This window comes from Mauremys reevesii, linkage group 1 (genome assembly GCF_016161935.1).
Source record: "Mauremys reevesii isolate NIE-2019 linkage group 1, ASM1616193v1, whole genome shotgun sequence".
Classification (NCBI taxonomy): Eukaryota; Metazoa; Chordata; order Testudines; family Geoemydidae; genus Mauremys; species Mauremys reevesii.
This window is the reverse complement of record NC_052623.1, coordinates 330,583,210-330,602,364: the sequence shown is the minus strand read 5'-3', so window position 1 is coordinate 330,602,364 and position 19,155 is coordinate 330,583,210. Positions and strand designations below refer to the sequence as shown.

Genomic DNA, 19,155 nt, shown 5'->3' with positions numbered 1-19,155 from the left:
CAAGGCCAAAGCCCAAGCCCCACTGCCTGGGCTGAAGCTCCAGGGGAAGAGAGAGTGGGGGACTAAGATTACATGCCTCCTACCCAGGGCAGAAGCCCTTGGACTTCAGCTTTGCTCCCTCTCTGCCCAGGGCAGCGGGGCTGGGATGGGGTCGGGCTTCAGTCCCTGCCTCCTGAGGTTCTGCAGTAATTTTTGTTGTCAGAAGGGCCGGTGGGGTGGGTCACAGTTCAATGAAGTTTGAGAACCGGTGTGCTAAACTATCTGCTTGATCTTGTATTTAGCTGTGACATTATCAGTACCTTTCCCAGATTTGAAGAAGAACTGTATGTAACTCAAAAGCTTATATCTCTTACAAACAGAAGTTAGTCCAGGAAAAGATATTACCTCAGCCCCCTTGTTGCTCTGTTACCCCAAATGTTAATTTAGCCAGAAAATCTCATCCCATTAGTTACCTACTTAGCTGACTGGAAACAGCAGCCTCCCATATCCAGTACTTTCTTGGAGACTGTGTCCTTCCCAAGCTGAGGATCTTCAAGCTTATCACTCCTCCCGTGTTGTGGAAAAAGACTCTGTCCACCGTTATGAGACCCTGTCCATGTGTCATAGGGAATCTATTCTGAATGGTAAGGTTCTGCTTTTTGACTCATTCACCTGCAAAGCCTAGACTCATTGTTCCCCATCCTTTGCCTCTTTGATAAAATGGTTAAACCTTCTTCAAGTAACTACTTGTGCCACATAAAAACATCTGTCAACTAAAAGTTTCAACCAAGAAACAACACAAGGAAATCAATGCATAGAAACTCAAGCTATTCCAGCTTGATCAGTCAAAATTACTGCATGGAAATGAGTGCACAAAGAAGACATGCTTTTTCTTCTCTGAGGAAAGATTCCTTGAATCTTGTCTGGATGACAAATTCCTCCTCTATTCCACCGTGTCAATTTCTAATAGGGATTTTTGTGTATGAGCCACAGCACCTCTAGAGACATGCAGGAAAAGGTGAAGTTCCCCACAAAACAAAGGCTAGACCAAGCTGCCTGGGAGTGGGAGGTGGGGGGGGGGAAGATTCCAAATATGGTGATCAACAGAATTCTGAATACCACAGCAAGAGTCCCTTATATAAGAATTAGGACACAGAAGCCATGGCAAACCAATGACTCACCAGAGTTCAGTGACAACTCTAGCCCATCTACTAAACAGATAACTAAAAGATGTACATAGAAGCTTCTAGCTCACCAAGTTGAGAGTTAGGGTTAGTTGTAGTTTGAAGCCTTTTATCCTAATGGAGGTAGGCATTGATTGGCATGCACAGAGTCAATATTTCTCATGCTTTTCAGTAGCTAATAGCTATATCAGGTGCTTCAAGTCCCACAGGGCAAAGCAAAATGTTGTCCCCCATGGAGTCAGGAATCAACATTTCTTTTTCAAGGAATTATCCACAAATCCTCATAATTGTGTTCCTCTTACCTGGGACAATTATAAAGCTATGCAGCAGATGATGCCACAGGGAGGAACACTTCAGAAACTGTGTCCATCAAACAGACTAGTAAAAGGCTGATAGGTGAAAAGATTTTTGTTAATTTTCCAATTGAGATTTAGTCTTAGTTTTTTCTACTTATGCCAACTGTTTTTCTTCTTTTATCTGGTTTTTGCCTGTACTTCTTCCTGTTCCTCTCTGCTGTACTCAGTATCTGTCTGGCCCAGTCTCCTGCTGCCAGGCAGCTCGGAATGGCAGACTCAGAAACGAGTGCACAAAGAAGGTTGCTTTTCCTACTCTGAGAAAAAATTGCTTGAATTTTGGCTGGATGACAAATTCCTCCTTTCTTCCACCCTGTCAGTTCCTAATGAGAATTTATGTGCCTGAGCCACAACACCTATAAAAGACTGTTCTTTTCCCTCATACAGTGCCTCACATCAAAGGGCCTTTTTAAAAAAAGGCAGGCTGTTACCAGCAGAGACAGCAAGGACACCAAGAATAACTCTTCAGGTGAAGTGTCCTTGACCTTATGCTGTTTTGGCTATCCCTTTCATGACAAAGGAAATAGCCTGAAGACTCCCTTGTATATTACCCTAAAGCTGGCAGGCCTGCACTGCTTCTCATCATCTTTTTGTTCCTTATAGCCAATAAGCTATGCAAAATGGTAATGTGCCTGATGTCCTGACGGTCTGATGATGTAGGCCAAGTGAAGCTTGATAGCCATACCCTTAGAAGACAGGCATCTTTTGTGTGAGACTCTGGATAAAGCAAAACAGCAGGCCTTATTTCATAAGATTACAAAGTTTCTGATACTTTCAGAAAGACTACAACAGCTTTTATCTCTCTCCTCAGTGAAGTCCAGCTTCTGGTCAAAGTAGGTTTTCATAAACTGATCTCCATGGATTTCAGACCAATTATGAGTATTCCAAGGGAACTGAAGACTTCCTGACACAACAGGTATTGGCAAGTCTCGCCTTTCTTGAGAGGTAGGATCTGCCATTATCTGCCTGATAACTACAAATTGTTGGAGTTATATGCAATAGAATTCAAGCACCTAGTCATGAAGCACTTTATTTTTATTCCACCCCCAATTTTTTCAGACTGGGAGAAATGGCAGCAGATCAAGGCCATTTGCTGCTGCAGGACACTCACGTAATACGTATACTAGATGGTTGGAACTTAACCAAAATATGTCAGTGCACAAGAGGGAATAGTCGATTGCTCACTCAATCTTTGCTTTTCTAGTTCTAGTGTTTAAAAGGGCTAAAATTTTAAAAAAAAATTCTCTATCACTAACTTGAGTAATCATGTCTCTAAATTCACAGAACAAATCTATTGAATAATAATTGCCATTTTTACATAGATGCTTTTCAGGATAGAACTCTAAATTGAAGTGGTGTTCCTTATGGTGTGAACTTTAGCTCATAGTGTGGGTAAGCTGGCTGCTCAGTCTTGCTTGTTTCCTGTTATACTTTGTCCTGCTGAAAGCCACACTTAAAATGTTACCATCTTTTTAAACCTAAAGTGGATTCTCAACACCATTGGGATCAGGACAGTCACATTCCCTACTTTTTTTGACAATCCAAAATCCTCAAATGAAAGAGAACCGTGCCTCCTGTTTTTTATTTCATTAGAATACTGCAGTTCAGGTCCTGAGATTTCCTTTTTATTTTTGTTGAAAGTCCCAAGTATGGTTTGTCCTTAAGAAGGGTAGGAAGTCCTTTCAGTGTATAACAAAGTGGATCATAACTGGTATTAAAATGGTATGCAAATCAGTGTGTTTGTTCCTTGGCAGTAAATTCTCACTTGACTTCAGTGATAGCTGACTCTTGGACCCAAGATTGGGTCCTCTGTCCTAGCCACTAAGCATGTAAAAATGGCCACACAGGGTCAGACCAATGGTCCATCTAGCCCAGTATTGTGTCTTCTGACAGTGGCTTTTGTCAAATGCTTCAGAAGGAATTAACAGAACAGGACAATTATCAAGTGATCCATCTCTTGTTGTCCAGTCCCAACTTCTGGCAGAGATTTAGGGACACCTAGAGCATGGGGTTCCGTCCCTCACCAGCATGGCTAATAGATGTTGATGGAACTATCCTCCATGAACTTATCTAATTCTTTTTTTAACCCAGTTATACTTTTGGCCTTCACAACATCCCCTGGCAACAAGTTCCACAGGTTGACTTTACGTTGTGTGAAGACATACTTCCTTATGTTTGTTTTAAAGCTGCTTTCTATTAATTTCATTGGGTGACCCCCTAGTTCTCATGTTATAGGACTTTCTTCTTCACACCATTCATGATTTTATAGACCTCTCTCATATCCCTCCTTAGTCATTTCTTTTCTAAGCTGAATAGTTCCAGTCTTTTTAATTCTCCGTATATTAAAATGTTCCAGGACCTTAATCATTTTTGTTGCCCTTCTCTGTACTTTTTCAATTTTTGATATATCTTTGGGAGATGGGGCAACCAGAACAACATGCAGTATTGCAGGTGTGGGTGTACCATAGGTTTATATGGGGGCATTATTATATTTTCTGTCTATTAGCTATCCCTTTCCTAATGGCTCCTAACGTTCTGTTGGCTTTTTTGACTCCTCCTGTGCATTGCACAGATGTTTTCAGAGAACTACCCATGATGACTCCAAGATCTCTTTCTTGAATGGTTACAGTTAACTTAGACCCCATCATTTTGTATGTATAGTTGGGATTATGTTTTCTAATGTGCATTACTTTGTACTTATCAACACTGAATTTCATCTGCCATTTTGTTGTCCAGTTACTCTGTTTTGTGAGATCCCTTTATAACTCTCTGCAGTCAGCTTTGGACTTAAGTATCTTGAGTAATTTTATATCATCTGCCAACTTTGCCACCTTACTGTTTACCCCCTTTTCCAGATCATTTATTGAAAGCACTGGTTCTGTAGAGATCATTGGGGACCCCACTACTTACCTCACTCCTCTCTGAAAACTGACCATTTATTCCTACTCTTAATTTCCTATCTTTTAAGCATTACTGATCCATGAACAGTCTTTTTGGCGTGGAACCTTGTCAAAGGCTTTGTGAAAGTCCAAGAAGTACACCATATCCACTAGATCAGTGGTTCTCAAACTAGGACCGCCGCTTGTTCAGGGAAAGCCCGTGGCGGGCCAGGCCGGTTTGTTTACCTGCCACATCTGCAGGTTTGGCCAATCGCAGCTCCTACTGGCTGCGGTTCGCTGCTCCAGGTCAATGGGGGCTTCAGGAAGCAGCGCGTTGCAGCCCCCATTGGCCTGAACTGGTGAACCCTGGCCAGTGGGAGCCGCAATCAGCCGAACCTGCGGATGCGGCAGGTAAACAAACTGGCCCAGCCTGCCAGGGGCTTTCCCTGAACAAGCGGCGGCCCTAGTTTGAGAACCACTGCACTAGATCACCCTTTGTTCACATGCTTGTTAAAATCCTCAAGGAATTCTAATAATTGGTTAGGCTTAATTACCCTTTATAAAAGCCGTGTTGATTCTTCCCCAACATATTGTGTTTCAGCCAGCTTGCCTGGTATTGAAGGCAGGAAGAAGGGGAAAGCCAAGGGATGTGGGTGGGACAAAAATAAATGAAAGTCAGACGTGTATTCAGTGTATAGTGTATGAAGTTATTGCTATAAAATTAATTGGTAAAGTATTTTGAACTGAAGCTTTGGTGAGGTGGACAGGTTTCTCCAAGATGGGACCACTGAAAATCCACCCAGTTGTATAACGCTTCTACATATGTAAAGGGAGAGAGAGACTTACACAAATGTAATTTACAGGTAAGGGAAAATTTATGTTTTGAAGTGATGTAACCTCAAGAATTGATGCTTAATCGATGACACTGTATAAAAGTCAAAATAATGCACAGTGATTTTAACCTGAATTTGCAGTGATACCTTTTGACCAGAAAGCTAATGCATTATAACATGTATATTAGTCCATTAAAAGATATATTAACTCCCTTGTATATTTTTCCAACTATCAATGGTATTACTAACAAGATTCCTATTTGCTTGTTTGACAGAACCCAAATCAATTTCACAGTAGCTATTGATTTCACAGCATCAAATGGTGAGTAGCAAAAGTAGCTTCTAGTAAAATTGAATGCTATGTCCAGCTTCAGAAAATTTTTTCTTTAGTACTACATATGTATTTCTATATTTATTTTACACAGCTTAGATTTGCAATTATTGTGTATTATTTGTGTCACTATAATGCTTAGTGGCCCCAGCTGTATCATAGCCCCATTATTATAATGTACAAACATAGAGTAAGAGAGAGTTCCTACCCCAAAGAGCTTATAGTTTAAATAGACAAGACAGACAATGGGTTGGGAGGAAGAGAGATGATAAACAAGCAAAGTGAACATTGTGATGGCCTGCAAACATCATGTTCATCATTATCAAGGCATGTCCATCATTGGCGATCTTATCATGCTACCAAAGCTTTTGGTGACCACATGATCATTGACCGTGTAGCAGCATTCCTTTGTAAACATGCTTGTAATTTGTTAATCTTCCATCCAAAAGAGCCTTCAAAACCAAATCAGTGTTGATGGAGGTGGTTGCTGAGTTCAGCCATGAATATCTTCATTCCTAATCTTCAGTCCTACCCAAAATTAAAGGCTACTTTTGAAAATTCAAATACCTTGTGCTCCACTAGCACATATGGGAAATAATTTTGATATTTTAAAAGACATGTACATGTACATGTACAGTGAAACACAAAACATATACAATGTATTCAGATTATTAACAATCATGATATTGACAACTTCTGGTTACTAATATGCCCCTTATTGAATTTTTTTTTCAATGCAGCCCCATGGAACCCTAATACCACCACTTGGGAAAAGCCCCGGCCACAGGGACGTTTGTGGAGCTGAAGCCAGAGAAGGAAGCAGCCTGCAGCCAATGCTCAGCATGTCCCATCACTTTGTTCCTTGACTGCAGCACTGGAAATTTGCTGCGGGGTTGCAATCAGGGAAGGAAGGGTTGGAACATGCAGTGCTTGGGTCCCTGGTGCCAGGGCAGAGTGCACCCCAGAAAGTATAGGGAGAGGTACCATGCAGCCCTGCGAGCCCCCAGAACCCCTGCTTCATGTGTACAGCCCCAGCTCTGAGCTGCAGTCTCCCACCCCATTGCTACTCTGCCTGCAGACTTCCTTCCCATCCTGCAGCACAGGGGGGCTTCAGCCCAGCTGCCAAAGTTTTCCACAGGGAGCAGGAGTACTAAGGACCGATAAGGCTGACCAGTACCTCTCCCTGCACTCTCCAGGGCTTGATACACCTCAGCGATTCCTTCCCTGGCTGCACCCACACAGGCAGGTTTGTGCTGCCAAAGAAAGAAGTGCTATGATACACCAAGCACCAGCCACGGGCAGGTTTCCAGGGATGCAAATAGAGAAAGCATGTCTTAGTGCTTCTTTCTTTGGCTGCAGCCCCACAAACCTCACTTATTGGTAACTGTTGGATAATGGCATCTAAAATATGAGCATCACAGACTTCGGTAATTCGTAATTTGTGTTGAACTCTTTTTTTAAAGAAAAATTTGAAAATGCTTGTCTGCTCTGGGATTTTTGGAGAAGGTTTGAGCTTTCAAATCAAGCTATTCCATAAATTAAAGGTTCAGTCATGAGTAGCAAGAGGGAGTGAATTGGTGTGCTTCCCTGTGCATTAACAGAGCTATGCCAGCAAAAGCATTTGGGAAAAGAGCCAAGACTTCTCCCATTTTCACCACTTGAATCAGAGGCGGGAGGAGTTATCGCTGCTTACATGACCATGAATCTCAACCACCCTAGCATTACAAAAGCAGTGCAAGACTATGGCAGATGAATTTAAGAAATTTCAGGAGTTGTCTTTCCTGAGCAAAAAGAAAACCTTTAAGTACTGGCTTCAACTTATAAATACATATTATTACCTTAGGCCCCTGTAACTTGACTCTTGGTCATTGTCATTAGATTTTGTAATGTACTGGGTCAAACACAACCTTGGCATTGGTTGCACTTTTATAAAACAGTGATCTCTACTCCTTGCTTCTGAACAAAACTCTTGAATGGACTTAGGTTACAGATCCCCTTCATTACTTCTCCTTAGAGATAAAAGGTTACTTTACCTCTCACAGAATAGCTCTCTGTAAATAATCCCAAAACAGTCTTAAGATCAGAAGAAGTTTAAATAAACAAGGTTTATTAGGAAGAGAGAGATGCTCATCAAGAATAATATATATGGTATGAAATCGGACAATCGAATGCTTACATCTTTAGCTTAGTATGTCAGTCACTCATGGTCTGTCAAAGCTTGACCATCACTAACAAGCTGCAGGTTCTACCTGTCGGTTTGAATCCCACCCTTGTATTGAGTTCCAGTAACCTTTTCTATTTTGTCAGTGAGATGCCTTTTCATATATCCATTTGTCTTTGAAGTAAAGGTGTTTGCTGTATTATCATATTGATTATAGAGTTTTTAGGTTTTATTCACTTTAGGTGCTTAATGTCTCGGCCCAATCATTTATTGCTCATAAGCAAAATTTCTGCCTTTTTAATAAACATACTTATTTTGCTTTTCCTATCTGAATACTCAGCTGTATGTTCCTATTTTATTCAAATCTCGTCTTTCATGTTTGTGAAATAGTGAGCTTTTCAGACTTACATGAGAACATTTGCAATGAACATCTTCCGGACAAGAGACAATTCTGTGACCACTCTGTCATTTGATAGCCTAGACTACCAAGTTGCAGATCTTGGATTTTCCCTGGAAAAAGGACACTTTCCCAGCTTCAGTGCTGAGTTGCATTCCCAAGTGAATCCATTGTAAGATGCATCTGATCTTTGTGTTTTAACAGGTAACCCTGCACAGCCCACCTCGCTCCACTATATGAACCCGTACCAACTGAATGCTTATGGCATGGCACTGAAAGCAGTAGGTGAAATCATTCAAGACTATGATAGTGACAAAATGTTTCCTGCTCTAGGTTTTGGGGCTAAGCTGCCCCCAGATGGAAGAGTATCACATGAATTTGCTTTGGTAAGAAAATACATAGGAATTCAATTTTTAATATCCTTTCTTGTATGTTTAACAAAGTTGTTTTGTGGTTGTATGTATGCTTGAATTCCTTGCTGTACAGAAAATCCTTGAGAGTACAATAGTGAATTCTGGCCTCTTTTTCTGAAGTATTGTGATCAAAATACAAAACAACAGGCAATAAAACAGAAGAAAATATTCTACCAGTTGGGTCATCCAGCTTTCAAAAGCAAACAACTTTCATGTTCATGGGAGCAGTTTCAGCACTCTTCATCAGGATTAAGTTATAGATAGAAAGCCCAAATAGTCAGGAAGGTCCTTTAAACCCCAAAAGAGGAGGAGGAGGTAATCTTCCTAGGCCTCAACTGCAATAGCTTGACAAACAATTACTGCTACTTCTAGGCATCCAGTCGAAGGACATGATAGACTTGTGGGCTCCAGAAGAATCCCACACAAAAGTCATCTTTTTTCATCGGTCCCACTTTTTGGGGACTAATTGTGTCCCAATTTGTACATGTATAAAAGGCAAAGTCTTCAAACTGAAGGATCCTGCAGATAATCAAATAGGGTGTAAAAGTGAAGGAGGGAGAAGGGGGGAAATTTATGAATTTTCCAGAGTGCCAGTTAGATTTTAAAGCTGAAATGTAACAAACTAGATTGGCCAATTTGGTAAATATTTTAGCTGATACCTTCTAAAGTCTAAAGTTCTTCTAAAGTCATCTCATGCTTGCATGCAGGACCGTGAATATAGGTCTGGGGCAGGGGATTGGGGTGCAGGAGGGAGTGTGAGGTGTAAGAGGGGGTGCAATGTGCAGGAAGGGGTTCAGGGCAAGGGGTTGGGGCGCAGGAGAGGTGTGGGGTATACGAGAGGGCTCAAGGCAGGGGTTTGGGATACAGGAGGGGGTGCAGAGTGCAGGAGGGATCTCAGGGCAGGAAGGTGTGGCAGGAGGCTCAGGGCAGGGGGTTGGGATGCAGGAGGGGTGCAGCAGGGGTTGAGGTGCGGACTCTGGCCTGGCACTGCTTACCTGGAGCAGCTCCGGGGTGGCAGCGGTGCACAGTGGGGCTAAGACAGGCTTCCTGCCTGCCCTGGCCCTGTGCTGCTCCCCTCCTGGCACCATGTCCCTGCAGAGGGGAGGGCAGAGGGTTCTGTGCGCTGCCCTCACCTGCGGGTACCTCCCTCGAAGCTCCCATTGGCTGCGTTTCCCTGTTCCTGGCCAATGGGAGCTGCAGGGGGTGGTGCCTGCAGGCGAGGGCAACACACAGAGCCCTCTGCTCCCCACCCCCAGGGGCTACATGGACAGGTCAGATCTGGCCCACGGGCCGTAGATTGCCCACCCCTGCTTTAGACAGTATTTTTCAAATCAGGACACTTAGGGATATCTACACTTGGAGCTCGGAGTATGATTCCCATGTCACATAGACATACTCACACTAGTTTTCATTGAGCCAATGTTAAGAATATTAGTGTAGCATGGACAGTGGTGATTGGTAGCATGGGCTAGCTGTGCTGTGTGCAAACCTGCCTGAAGTTTGGGTATGTACTCAACAAGGCTAGCCCATGCCACTGCCTGTGCTACCCCAGCTACACTATTGTTTTTAGCATGCTAGCTCAAGGAATGTGAGTATGTCTGTGCAAGCTGAGAATCCTATCCCCAGCTCTAAGTGTAGACATAACCTTAGTTATTCTTAACCAATTAACAAGTTTTGTTAGTTTGCCAAGAACCACCAAGACTTATAGTCAACGGTTTAAAGAGGGTTATAGATTCTTTTGGTACCAGATGTTCCAGGCATTTACTGAGCACAACATACAGTCTTGAAAGCTTTTGATGTAGACCAGTGTTGGGTTCAAGCAGTTATTCCAAAGAACATAAAATTGCTAAAATGTCTTATTACATTTACTTATAATCATCAGTTATTAATTTCTTTGGTATTTCTAATACATTTATCATGCTTCAAAGTATTTCTCCAAGGAGTAAAATTACACTTCTTCTTAAGTCACTCTTATGAGTGTGGTCCCTCCTACTTCTAGTTTGTTTTAAAAGCGAGAAATTTAAAGCATCAAAATTAATTACCTAAAAGTTTTTCTTAAAGATTCCTCTGAGGACACTTTCCTTGGACTTATCAAGGAGAAACAAGCATACAGCATTGTGATGGGTTCCCTCTGTGGTGCCACTTGGAACTGGGGTACCACTGAGCCCCCTGAGCCACCAGCCTGGGCTCCCTCTCACACTATACTGCTGTGACAAGCTTCAGAGCCCTCCAGCCTGCACTTTCACTAGCATATATACAGGTAGTTGCATGCAAGCTCTCTGACCAGCCCCTGCATAGGAAGGCTACAGCTAAGGCAACTCCCAGCTCCTCAGGCACGCACGCACCCCCTCTGGAGTATAAACCTAAAATTCCTCTTTGAGTGATTGCTCATGTCAATTCTAAGTAGATACGTGCATGCCGCATGCACAATCCGAAGATTTTCCCCTAGTGGTACCCATCGAGTTGGCTGTGGAGCCCCCTGACATATCACCTTCATGGAGGTGTATATAGGTCCCTGCCAACCCGCTGCCTCTTCAGTTCCCTCTTACCACCAGTGATGGTCGTTGGAGTTTGTGTCTCTCTTGACTCGGGTAAGCAATTCCCTAGCATTTTCTTTCTTTGTTTTGTAAATAGTTTTATTAGCATAGTATTGGTAGTTTTAGTGGTTAGCTGGTAGTTAAGGGGCTTTGTTGGGGGCTGCTCCCCCACCACGCTCTCCCCTTCGGGGACCGAGGCATGCCTTGATCTCAAGGCCTCAAACCCTGTGCGTTCTGTCAGAAGTCTATGCCCAGGGGAGAGCCTCATGATTCCTGCTTAAAGTGCTTGGAAGAGGCCCATCAGACTGATAAGTGTAAGATCTGTAGGCGCTTCCGCCCAAGAACAAAAATGGAGAGAGACTTCAGACTTAAGCTTCTCCTTATGAAGTCGGCTCTTCGTTCCCAGCCGGCGCAGCCCGTGTTGGCATCGAAACCCAGCACTTCAGTGCGGAGCGCACTGTCCTTAGTAAGAAAGGCCGTGGTGCTGGCAAAGGACCTGGCACCCAGAGACTCATAGCACCGCCTCTCTCTGGCACCGAAGACGAGTTCGGCAGCCTCTTGGCATGGGTTGCACTTGCTGGTGCCACAAAGAAACAAAGAAGAGCTGGGAGGGGGCATTCACCAACAGTCAGAGCGGTGGAGCACGATGGTGCCCGCGGAGTGTGTCCCGTGCTGGGATTCTCAGCCCCTGCTCAGACAAAACCAGAACCATTGACTCTAACCACACAGCCGGAACCATCGAGTCTGGTCCCATTGGGCTCCCTAGCGCAGGAGAGCCAAATGGGGATGTTGGACCTGCCATCTATCCCCGGACAGATTTGAGGCTGCAAGGGGCCTGATAGAGTTGATGGCCCAGCAGTCAGCGGCACTGGCACTGCACAAGGGGCCAGTTCTCTCCAAGAGCACCAGCCATGCATCTGCAACAGTCCCCCTCACCTAGGCACCACTCTCCGGCACCGTCCTGCATGGCACCCCTGTGGTCCTCAAGGTCGGACTCGACCTCGGAGCCAGAGTCATACATCTCCGGGCAGAGCTGGCACCATTCTGGTCATTTCCAGTGAGAGGAGGCACACCAGGTCCCTACAATGCCCTAGCATCCTCAATCACAGGCTCCGATGCAGTGGCCTTTCTGGACCCACTGGGTGGGCCATCAAGCCCAGGGTCTGAGCTCCAGGTCCCTGTCCGTAGCCTCGGACAGGTGGGGACCCCCCTATCTTCCTCAATGGTGAGGGAACCTCCAAAAGGATAGGGCTCGGCACTGAGGTGGTGCCGGACTGTGCCTGCCACCATGCAGGCGGCATCACTGAGGGAGGAACCCTGAGAATTGGAGGGTCAGGAGAAACCTATGCCCATGGGGGCTTCTTCATTTTCCTCCCAAGACAAGGCAGTAATGGCCTCATCTGCCTCTTTGCCGGCCATGGACAGTAGGGCCAATCAAGAGCTGCTAAGAAGAGTAGCTCAAAACCTAGGTCTTCAGGCAGAGGAGGTGTCAGAAGACGTAGATCTCATGGTAGATATTTTGACACCAAAAGGGCCATCAAGGGTAACCTTGCTGTTGATCAAGACCATTCATAACACCATGAAGACCTTGTGGCAAACTCTTGCCTCCATTCCTCCCATGGCAAAGTGGATGGAAAGGAAATACTTTGTACCCTCCAAAGGGTACGAATACCTTTTCACCCACCCTCAACCAGGTACGCTTATCGTGGATACAGCCAATGCCAAGGAAAGGCAAGGGCAGCAAGGTCCTACACCAAAATCCAAAGAGGCAAAGAAGTTGGACCTCTTAGGCTATAAGGTCTATTCCACCGGGGACCTCCAGCTTCGAATTGCTAATCAGTAAATGGTCCTCAGCCGCTACAATTTTAATTCTTGGAACTCTGTCCAAGTTTAAGGAGCTCCTCCGAACAAACTCCCAATCTGACTTGGGAGCTGTTCTCAAGGGGGGTAAGGCAATTACAAGGCTGCATTGGATGCGGTGCACTCGGCCACACGCACAATGTCTACTGCCATTGTTATGCGCCAAAGCTCTTGGCTGTAGGTCTCGGGCCTCCTACCAGAGGTACAGCAGGTCATCCAAGACTTGCCCTTTGACGGCTCGAGTCCGTTTGCAGAACAGACGGACTCTAGGCTTCATAGCCTAAAAGACTCTAGGGTGTAGCCTGATTTGGGGAGGGTTAGTAGGGACAGTGGAATTTATCCACTTAATTTAGTTTTATTTAATTAATTTTCTAATTAATATTAATAATAATTAATAGATATTAATAATATGGGTATGGCTCACCAATATGTGTGATCAGAAGATAAAGTTCGTCTTGAATCAGGCTTCACAGAATTTATACAAGGAGATTGGGGGAATATGACAGAAAATTACACTGAGACAAAATTAGTCAATTAAAACCTTTTATTTAAAATCAATGAAACAAGAAGTAAATGTAAAATGTTAAAAGCAGTTTGAGATTACAAAGTTACAAATATCACAGTTCTAAATGCACTCTGCAGAAAATAGGGTGTTGTTCACACCTGTGATAGAGGAAGTTATAAAGAAACTGGTTATGAGTTAAGCCCTTTTTTTAGACTAGATGTTTTAAAGTAAAACAGAAATAAGACTTATTTCATACTTATAGCTGTGAAAAGACTTAATACTACGACTTAATATTGACAGCTTTCGTAGGAGGAAGAGGCTTTGAAGTAGGTTGAGACAATAAGAAAATAGGTATATCGCCCACCTAATGGTGGATTGTTACCCTTTTTATAGGGAGAAATCCTTCCTCCTATGCCCAAATTTGTCTTTCCCCCATGGAAAGGTGAGGGTACCTGTTTTCATAGGCTGACCTTTTGTGTGCGTATTAATAACAGATATGTACGCATCTGCGGTGTATGTGTTAGATTTGTGGGGAGAAAAACCCCACTTTTCACCCTATCTAGGTGAAAGGTTAGCAGACATTCAAAAGGTCCCTAGACAATTTGCGTAGGTTTGTATCCTATTATTACTTTTCTGAGTAAGGGTCTTAAAGGTTGCTTTCAGCGTCACGGAGGAAATTGGCCAGGATGTCTGGCCTAGAAATTTCTAGGTATCTTGCATTACAGCTTATTGTAAATAATTCTATTAATCTATGCAGCCTACACACTTTTATCAAAAAGACATTTTATACAGACCAACAGATTAATCCTCAGGGCTACACGGGCAACCGTAAAATCCCTGGGCCTCCACACGCCAGCCCTGAAGAGGAAGCATTTTAAGCTTCAGCCCCCCACCTCACTTCTACCCTTCTCAGCAGAGACAAGATTATAGCAGAAAATGGGGTAGAAGTAATAGGTGAAGGCCCCCACAGACCTCCTCGAACCAGGGCCAGGGCTCGATGGGGCAATCTTCAGCTTCCAAGAAAACATTTTTAAGGTTCTCTCAGGGGCGATGCACCAGTCCACATCCCAGATCCTTCCCCACCTTTTGTGAACCATCTATCCCATTTCTGCTGTGCTTGGGCCCATAGGCACCGACTTCCACTGTTCCTGGTGGGTGCTTGACCCCTGCCCCTGGGCCCACCCCTACACCACCCTCACCCCACCCCCTTCCCCAAGTCCCACTCCTGCCCTGCCTCTTCTCTGCCTCCTTCCCTGAGTGCGCTGCATCCCCACTCCTCCCTGCTCCTTCCTGGAAAGTCCTAAGTGCTGCCACACAGCTGTTTGGCGGCAGGAAGCGCTGGGAGGTAGGCAGAGGAGTGGGGATGCAGTGTGCTCGGGTGGGGGAGGAGTTGAGGTGAGGCGGGGGGTGAGGGGAGCTTGTCTGCTGGTGGGTGCAGAGCACCCACTAAGTTTTCCCCGGAGGTGCTCCAGCCTCGAAGCACCTACGGAGTTGGCGCCTGTGCTTGGGCCCAAATAACTTGAGACCAGAGGGTCCTGAGAATGGTAGAATTAGGATATTTTCTCCAATTCTGTTCCCTTCCACCTTCCTCCCCAACTCTCCTCATCCCTCTTCAGGGACCCTTCTCACAAGCAACTTCTAGTGCAGTAGGTGCAAACGCTCCTACATTTTGGCGCAGTAGAGGAGATCCCTCTAGAGTTCAGGGGCAAGGGTTTCTACTCCTGTTATTTCCTAATCCCCCAGGCTCAGGGTAGGCTCAGGCCTATTTTAGACCTGTGAAACCTCCACAGATTCATGAAGAAGTTGAAGTTCCACTTGGTCTCCCTGGCTTCCATCATTCCCTCTCTGGATCCGAGGGACTGGTATGCTGCCCTTGACACGTATTTTCATGTCTCCATACTTCCATCCCACAGAAGATTTCTTCAATTCTTTGTAAACCATCTCCACTATCAGTTCAAGGTCCTCCCCATCAGCCTCTCAGCGGCCCCTCAGGTGTTCACCAAGTGCATGGCGGTCGTGGTGGCCTACCTACGGAAGGTATTTCCCTACCTGGACGACTGGCTAATCAAGGGCCAATCTTGAGCCCAAGTGGAGGACTATGTGAGCCTGGTACATATGATGTTCCTCAGGCTTGGCCTCATTCTGAACGTGGCAAAGTCAACAGTAACCCCCCACTAAGAGGATAGAGTTTATTGGAGCCCTGCTAGACTCCACCCAGGCCAGGGATTTTCTTCCGGAAGCTCGTTTCCTCGCCATGAGCACCATCATAAAAGATCTCAGCAGATTCCCCACCACAATGGTGCAGAATTGCCTAAAATTACTCAGACACATGGCTGCTTGCATGTATGTGGTACGGCAAGTCAGACTGCAAGTTTTCGTCCCCTTTAGGCTTGGCTGGCCCGAGTTTACAGACTGAACGAAGACCACCTAGACAGACTGATCACTCTTACCCCTCAGGTTCTCGAGTCTTTTTGGTAGTGGCTCAACCCAGAAACAGTATGTACAGGACTACCTTTCTCCAAACCTCAGCCGACGCTGTCATTAATCACAGATGTATCAGCAATGGGATGGGAGCGCACTTAAGCAATCTCAGGACTCGGGTTCTTTGGTCCTAGGCAGAACTTTCACTGCATAGCAACACAAAGGAGCTGCACACAGTGTGCCCTCCTTGCCAAACCCATCTTCAGGGCAGATGTGTATCAGTATTGACAGGCAGAACCACAGCGATATTCTGTATAAACAGACAGGGTGGTGCTCCTCCTCAGGAAGCCCTCAAGTTGTGGGAATTTTGCATCGCCCACTCGATACAATTGGAGGCCTTGTACCTTCCGGGTTCGCAGAACGAACTGGCTGACCGCCTCAGCAGGTCCTTTCACGGCCACAAATGGTCTCTTCACCGGATGTCACCATCAGAATTTTCCAAAAGTGGGGCTCTCCACAGATACACCAGTTCACGACACGGCACAACAGGAAGCATAAGCAGTTTCCTTCCTTCCTGAATCACAGCCAGGGCTTGCTCGCGGGCACCTATTTATGCATTCCCATCATTCCCACTCATCCACAAAGTTCTCCTCAGGGTCTGACAAGACAGCTTCTTTGATGGGTTCAGCAAAATATTAGGTTCCACTTGGTGACCTCCAGTTTTATACTTTCTTTTCAGGGATTATTGGAGGTTGGCAGCTTTTTTATTTCTACTGGACACTTGTCAATCAGCTTTCTGATTTCTAGTCCCCAGTTTTCCTGCTACTTCCATTGATATCCAGTAGATAGTTTTGATATATAACAAATTTCTGTGGTTCTTTTCTTTGTCAGAGGTTTTTTACATTTTATTCATGTCAGATTGTATTTTGTATTGAGCACCCTATTAATTAGAATTCCCCCTTTTAAGATTTTTTTAATATTTTAAGACTATACACAGGTTAGGTGTTTATGCTTCCTTATGCCATATCATTCATAAAATTTCTACAATGCAACAATAATTTAGAAAGAAAACAGTCCTTTATAGTTCCACAGAATTTGGTGAACATGGTCATACATTCTTTGATTATACTGTGACGGGTTGGATCACAGAACCCCCCCTTGGGAGCTGTCACCCGATGTGCCAAGAATACTTCTACCCCTGCCTTCCCTGCCGGTTCAGGGCTCCAGCACCCTGTCCCGTCTGCTCCAACAAAGACCCAGGGTCTGAATTACTTGCCCCAAAGCTGCAGGTTTACCTGAAAGCAGCTAACAGAAGTGTGCTTGTCTCGAACACTTGGATGCCCAACCCCCAATGGGGTCTAAACCCAAATAAATCTGTTTTACCCAGTATAAAGCTTATGCAAGGTAAACTCATAAATTGTTCGCCCTTTATAACACTGATAGATATGTACAGCTGTTTGCTCCCCCAGGTATTAATACATACTCTGAGTTAATTAATAAGTAAAAAGTGGTTTTATTAAATACAAATAGTAGGATTTAAGTGATTCCAAATAGTAACAGACAGAACAAAGTAAGTCACCAAGCAAAATAAAATAAAACGCGCAAATCTATGTTTAATCAAACTGAACTCAGATAAGATCCTCACCAGTTCCAGAATGCTCCCTTTTACAGACTAATCTCCTTTTAGCCTGGGTCCGGTGATCACTCTCACCCCTTGCACACTGTCCTTTGTTCCAGTTTCTTTCAAGTATCTTTGGGGGTGGAGAGTCTCTCTCTCAAGCCAGCTGAAGACAAAATGGAGGGGTCTCCCATGGGCTTAAATAGACTTTCTTTGTGTGGGTAGAGACCCCCTTCCCCTCCTATGCAAAGTCCAGCTCCAAGATGGAGTTTAGGAGTCACCTGGGCAAGTCACATGTCCATGCCTGACTCACAGTTTCTTACCACGTAGCAGCCGTGGGTCACATGCTACCTTGAATGTCCTCAGGTAGACTTCTTATGTGGATTGGAGCATTCCAAGATTCATTGTCCTTTAAGTGTGTCTTTATTAAGTACTGTGATAGACCCAGGCCAGTTGGGTACAGCAGAATAGCAGAAGGCAGATATACTGGCCACTGGATTAACAGTTTTCTGTTTCCTGACTGACCAGAGCAGGGGATGCTCCAGGCTAATGAGAACACCTGACTCTAATTAACCTGCAAAGAGTCAGGTGAGGCCATTAAGTTAATGTGACCACCTGACTCTAATTAAGGCCCTGCTGATACTATAAAAAGAGCTCACTGCAGTAAGGCAGGGGAGAGACAGGGAGCCAGAGGAGAGGAAGTGCAGCTGAAGGGCTGGTTAATGAAGACACCCTCAAACCATCAGTAAGGGAGTCCTAAGGTAAGAGAGAAGCAGGAGAGCTGTGGGGAAGTGGCCCAGGGAAATACAGCAACTCTGGCAATGAAAGGTTGGCTGCCAACAGCTGCTACCATTAGGGTCCCTGGGCCAGAACCCGGAGTAGAGAGTGGGCCCGGGTTCCCCCAACCCACCACTACAGGAACATGTCCTGGGAGGGGAAGTCAGGCCCCCATCAGGACAGGAGGCTAACCTGTTCTGAAATAAACTCCCAGGGACAACAGAGACTGTGGGAGTTCTCTCACCAACCTCCTTGCAGGCCTATGATGAAAAGGGCTCAGTAGACTGTAACTCTGGCCCTAGAGAGAGAAGGGCTACGTGGAGGGTCACAGTGAGCCACTGAGGCTAGCATAAACCACCTAGAAGCGCAGGACCCACAGGAGCAAGGTCAGAGCTCTGCCACAGTACCTAACTTCAAAATGCCTTTCTCCAGGAACTGACCAAATACTCTACTAAGGTTATTTAGAAATCAAACCAGTACACAGCCAATATTCATAACTTTGAATACAAAAATGATACATGCATACAAATAGGATTAATAGATTCAGTAGATCATAATCTTTGAGATATGCTACATATGCCATGTAACATAAAACACATTCTAAGCATATTTCCATAAAGCCTTAGGGGAGTTACCGTCACAGATACCTAATATCTTTCATTTCACATTCTTCAAAGTTTACAATAAAATAAGAAATATTGAAGGACCTAGACAAATTATCCACATATAGAAAGATGGTATAGCTGATTGATAAGGCAGACACAGTGCAGTTTTTAATTTGGAGTGAAAAAACGCGTTGGACTTCTGTGGGGAATAAGGAAGTTTGGCCCATGTAACCTTCAGTTTCTTTGGTTCAGACAGCAAGTTATTTCTACCTTGCATAAACTCTATAGTTTTCATACTCCTT

The 19,155-nt window shown here is 44.7% G+C and overlaps 1 protein-coding gene across 15 annotated transcripts in view; it reads left to right on the top strand.

Moving 5' to 3' along the window:
* The window catches only part of CPNE8 (copine 8), a 240,245-nt gene that overhangs the window by 162,671 nt on the left and 58,419 nt on the right, over positions 1-19,155 (top strand). For 6 of the 15 annotated variants that reach the window (XR_005591486.1, XM_039515839.1, XM_039515873.1 and 3 more), the window contains 2 exons: positions 5,504-5,550; positions 8,322-8,503. Coding sequence is in view for 10 of the 15 variants with exons in the window: in XM_039515839.1 (XP_039371773.1) it covers positions 5,504-5,550; positions 8,322-8,503 (229 nt within the window). In the remaining 5 variants the exon portion in view is untranslated. Of the gene's footprint in view, positions 1-5,503; positions 5,551-6,299; positions 6,864-8,321; positions 8,504-19,155 lie in introns of those variants that run through there. The other 9 variants (XR_005591495.1, XM_039515855.1, XM_039515902.1 and 6 more) reach the window with 7 other exon arrangements.